The following is a 3,860-nucleotide window of genomic DNA, read 5'->3' on the forward strand; positions in this document are numbered from 1 at the left end:
TACCTCCTCTTTTTGTACTGAAACTTTTGAAGTAAATGTATGTGTCACTTTTTTATATCACTCTAAAAATACCATGTCTTAAAATTTAGTGACAGATTCTTCGGATATACACTTAAGACATTCCTTATATTCTTGGCATAAATGAATGAAGAGAAAGATTGAGTAGGAGAGAGACCAAGTGAAGATGTGATAGAAGGGAGAGGGAGGCGAAGGAAAATGACCCATGAGATATATTGACCACAGGAAAGTACGTAATGCTAAGACATGACGACATGTCAAATAGAAAGAAATAATAGTTAAGTCTTAAAACAAACTAAATAATTGAAATAGATAATGTAAACGTGAGAAAATGAATTGGGTTATATGAGTAAAGTGGAACAGAAGACAGATGGAGGAAAATAAGTGGTCAGTGAGAGTGAAATTACAGGAGTGTGAGGTGTGGGAGGGAACTGAGAGATGAGAGGAAGGAAGGGAGGTTAAAGATGAGGGGAAAGAAAAAAAGACATAAGTGAGACATGTATGAGGTCAGCTGAGAGGAGGCGAAGACGGAACCAAGTGGTAATAGAGGATGGTGGAGAGATTAGTGGTGAGTTGACGACTGAGTCAAGAAAACTCAAGGAATTATGAGAGGTGATGGAGATGGTGGTTGGAGAGTTATGGTCGTTGGAGTGAGGCTTTCGGGGAACTAACTGGAGAGGTAACAGACTACATGGTAGCTAGCTGTATGGTTGGACATTGATTGATGTCATGGTTAGAGGTTTGTTTGTAACTAGTGAAATGAAAAGGAAGTTTCGAATTGGATGGAAGTATTGGAGAGGAAGATTATATGAGTAGAGGTAAAAATTTCTGAAGAGAGTAACAGGCATAAGAATACTTTAAAGCGAGGTTGGTGGGATGATAGTTGGAGTAATAGTTGGTGGGATGATAGTTGGAGTAATGGTTGGAGGATGATAGTTGGAGTAATGGTTGGGGGATGATAGTTGGAGTAATAGTTGGTGGGATGATAGTTGGAGTAATGGTTGGAGGATGATAGTTGGAGTAATGGTTGGGGGATGATAGTTGGAGTAATGGTTGGGGGATGATAGTTGGAGTAATGGTTGGGGGATGATAGTTGGAGTAATGGTTGGTGGGATGATAGTTGGAGTAATGGTTGGAGGATGATAGTTGGAGTAATGGTTGGTGGGATGATAGTTGGAGTAATGGTTGGTGGGATGATAGTTGGAGTAATGGTTGGAGGATGATAGTTGGAGTAATGGTTGGGGGATGATAGTTGGAGTAATGGTTGGGGGATGATAGTTGGAGTAATGGTTGGTGGGATGATAGTTGGAGTAATGGTTGGAGGATGATAGTTGGAGTAATGGTTGGTGGGATGATAGTTGGAGTAATGGTTGGAGGATGATAGTTGGAGTAATGGTTGGTGGGATGATAGTTGGAGTAATGGTTGGAGGATGATAGTTGGAGTAATGGTTGGGGGATGATAATTGGAGTAATGGTTGGAGGATGATAGTTGGAGTAATGGTTGGAGGATGATAGTTGGAGTAATGGTTGGAGGATGATAGTTGGAGTAATAGCTGGGGGATGATAGTTGGAGTAATGGATGGAGGATGATAGTTGGAGTAATAGTTGGGGGATGATAGTTGGAGTAATGGTTGGAGGATGATAGTTGGAGTAATGGTTGGTGGGATGATAGTTGGAGTAATGGTTGGTGGGATGATAGTTGGAGTAATGGTTGGTAGTATGATAGTTGGAGTAATGGTTGGTGGGATAATAGTTGGAGTAATGGTTGGAGGATGATAGTTGGAGTAATGGTTGGGGGATGATAGTTGGAGTAATGGTTGGGGGATGATAGTTGGAGTAATGGTTGGAGGATGATAGTTGGAGTAATGGTTGGAGGATGATAGTTGGAGTAATGGTTGGAGGATGATAGTTGGAGTAATGGTTGGGGGATGATAGTTGGAGTAATGGTTGGAGGATGATAGTTGGAGTAATGGTTGGAGGATGATAGTTGGAGTAATGGTTGGAGGATGATAGTTGGAGTAATGGTTGGGGGATGATAGTTGGAGTAATGGTTGGGGGATGATAGTTGGAGTAATGGTTGGAGGATGATAGTTGGAGTAATGGTTGGAGGATGATAGTTGGAGTAATGGTTGGAGGATGATGGTCGAAAGAGTGATGGTAAGAGGAATGAAGGTCTGGTAATTGTCGATTGGAGGAGTGATTGTTGGTGACATAATGGTTGCGGGAAATCATGTTTGGAGCATCATGGTCTGAGGGTAGAAGGTTTGAGGTGAGTTGGATGGCGAGAAAAATACTTGAAGGGGGTGATGGTTGGCGGGGTGAAGTCTGAAGCAGTGATGGTTGGAGGGGTGAAGTCTGAAGCAGTGATGGTTGGAGGGGTGAAGTCTGAAGCAGTGATAGTTGGCGGGGTGAAGTCTAAAGCAGTGATGGTTGGAGGGGTGAAGTCTGAAGCAGTGATGGTTGAAGGGGTGATGGTTGGCGGGGTAAAGTCTGAAGCAGTGATGGTTGAAGGGGTGATGGTTGGCGGGGTAAAGTCTGAAGCAGTGATGGTTGGAGGGGTGATGGTTGGCGGGGTAAAGTCTGAAGCAGTGATGGTTGGAGGGGTGATGGTTGGCGGGGTAAAGTCTGAAGCAGTGATGGTTGAAGGGGTGATGGTTGGCGGGGTAAAGTCTGAAGCAGTGATGGTTGATGGTTTGAGGGGTGATGGTTTGAGGGGTGATGGTTGGCGGGGTGATGGTTGGAGGGGTGATGGTTGGAGGGGTGATGGTTGGCGGGGTAAAGTCTGAAGCAGTGATGGTTGATGGTTTGAGGGGTGATGGTTTGAGGGGTGATGGTTGGAGGGGTGATGGTTTGAGGGGTGATGGTAGGAGGGGTGATGGTTGGAGGGGTGATGGTTGGAGGGGTGATGGTTGGCGGGGTGATGGTTGGAGGGGTGATGGTTGGCGGGGTGATGGTTGGAGGGTGATGGTTGGAGGGGTGATGGTTGGAGGGGTGATGGTTGGAGGGGTGATGGTTGGCGGGGTGATGGTTGGAGGGGTGATGGTTGGCGGGGTGATGGTTGGAGGGGGGATGGTTGGAGAGATGATGGTTGTCGGGGTGATGGTTGGAGGGGTGATGGTTGGAGGGGTGATGGTTGGAGGGATGATGGTTGGCGGGGTGATGGTTGGCGGGGTGATGGTTGAAGCAGTGATGGTTGGAGGGGTGATGGTTGGAGGGGAAATGGTTGGAGGGGTGATGGTTGGAGGGGTGATGGTTGATGGGGTGATGGTTGGAGAGGTGAAGGTTGGAGGGGTGAAGTTTGAAAGGGTGATGGTTGGAGGGGTGATGGTTGGAGGGGTGATGGTTGAAGCAGTGATGGTTGGAGGGGTGATGGTTGGCGGGGTGATGGTTGGAGGGGTGATGGTTGAAGCAATGATGGTTGGAGGGGTGATGGTTGGAGGGGTGATGGTTGAAGCAGTGATGGTTGGAGGGGTGATGGTTGGCGGGGTGATGGTTGGAGGGGTGATGGTTGAAGCAGTGATGGTTGGAGGGGTGATGGTTGGAGGGGTGATGGTTAGAGGGGTGATGGTTGGAGGGGTGATGGTTGGAGGGGTGATGGTTGGAGGGGTGATGGTTGGAGGGGTGATGGTTGGAGGGGTGATGGTTGGAGGTGTGATGGTTAGAGTAGTGATGGTTTGAGGGGTGATGGTTAGAGTAGTGATGGTTGAAGGGGTAATGGTATAGTTTGAGTGGTGATGGTTGAAGGAATAATGGTTAGAGTAGTGATGGTTGGAGGGGTGATGGTTGGAGGGGTGATGGTTGGAGGGGTGATGGTTAGAGTAGTGATGGTTGAAGGGGTAATG

General features: G+C 47.2%; 2 protein-coding genes across 2 annotated transcripts in view; both read right to left on the reverse strand.

The window, feature by feature from the left end:
- Positions 1 to 875: 875 nt before the first annotated feature.
- On the reverse strand, positions 876 to 2,231 carry LOC138353063 (uncharacterized). The gene has a single exon (XM_069305704.1). The coding sequence runs from the start codon at positions 2,229 to 2,231 to the stop codon at positions 876 to 878; it is 1,356 nt and encodes a 451-aa protein (XP_069161805.1).
- A 29-nt stretch (positions 2,232 to 2,260) lies between these two features.
- LOC138353064 (uncharacterized) overlaps positions 2,261 to 3,860 on the reverse strand; it is a 114,415-nt gene continuing 112,815 nt past the window's right edge. The window contains exon 2 of the mRNA XM_069305705.1: positions 2,261 to 2,688. Coding sequence (XP_069161806.1) covers positions 2,261 to 2,688 — 428 coding nt within the window. The remainder of the gene's footprint in view (positions 2,689 to 3,860) is intronic.

The sequence above is a fragment of the Procambarus clarkii genome, chromosome 56 (genome assembly GCF_040958095.1).
Source record: "Procambarus clarkii isolate CNS0578487 chromosome 56, FALCON_Pclarkii_2.0, whole genome shotgun sequence".
Taxonomy (NCBI): domain Eukaryota; kingdom Metazoa; phylum Arthropoda; class Malacostraca; order Decapoda; family Cambaridae; genus Procambarus; species Procambarus clarkii.

Coding starts and splice junctions, on each gene's coding strand:
- LOC138353063 (XM_069305704.1), bottom strand. CDS start 2,231: ATGTCACCAACAATCACTCCTCCAATCGACAATTACCAGACCTTCATT.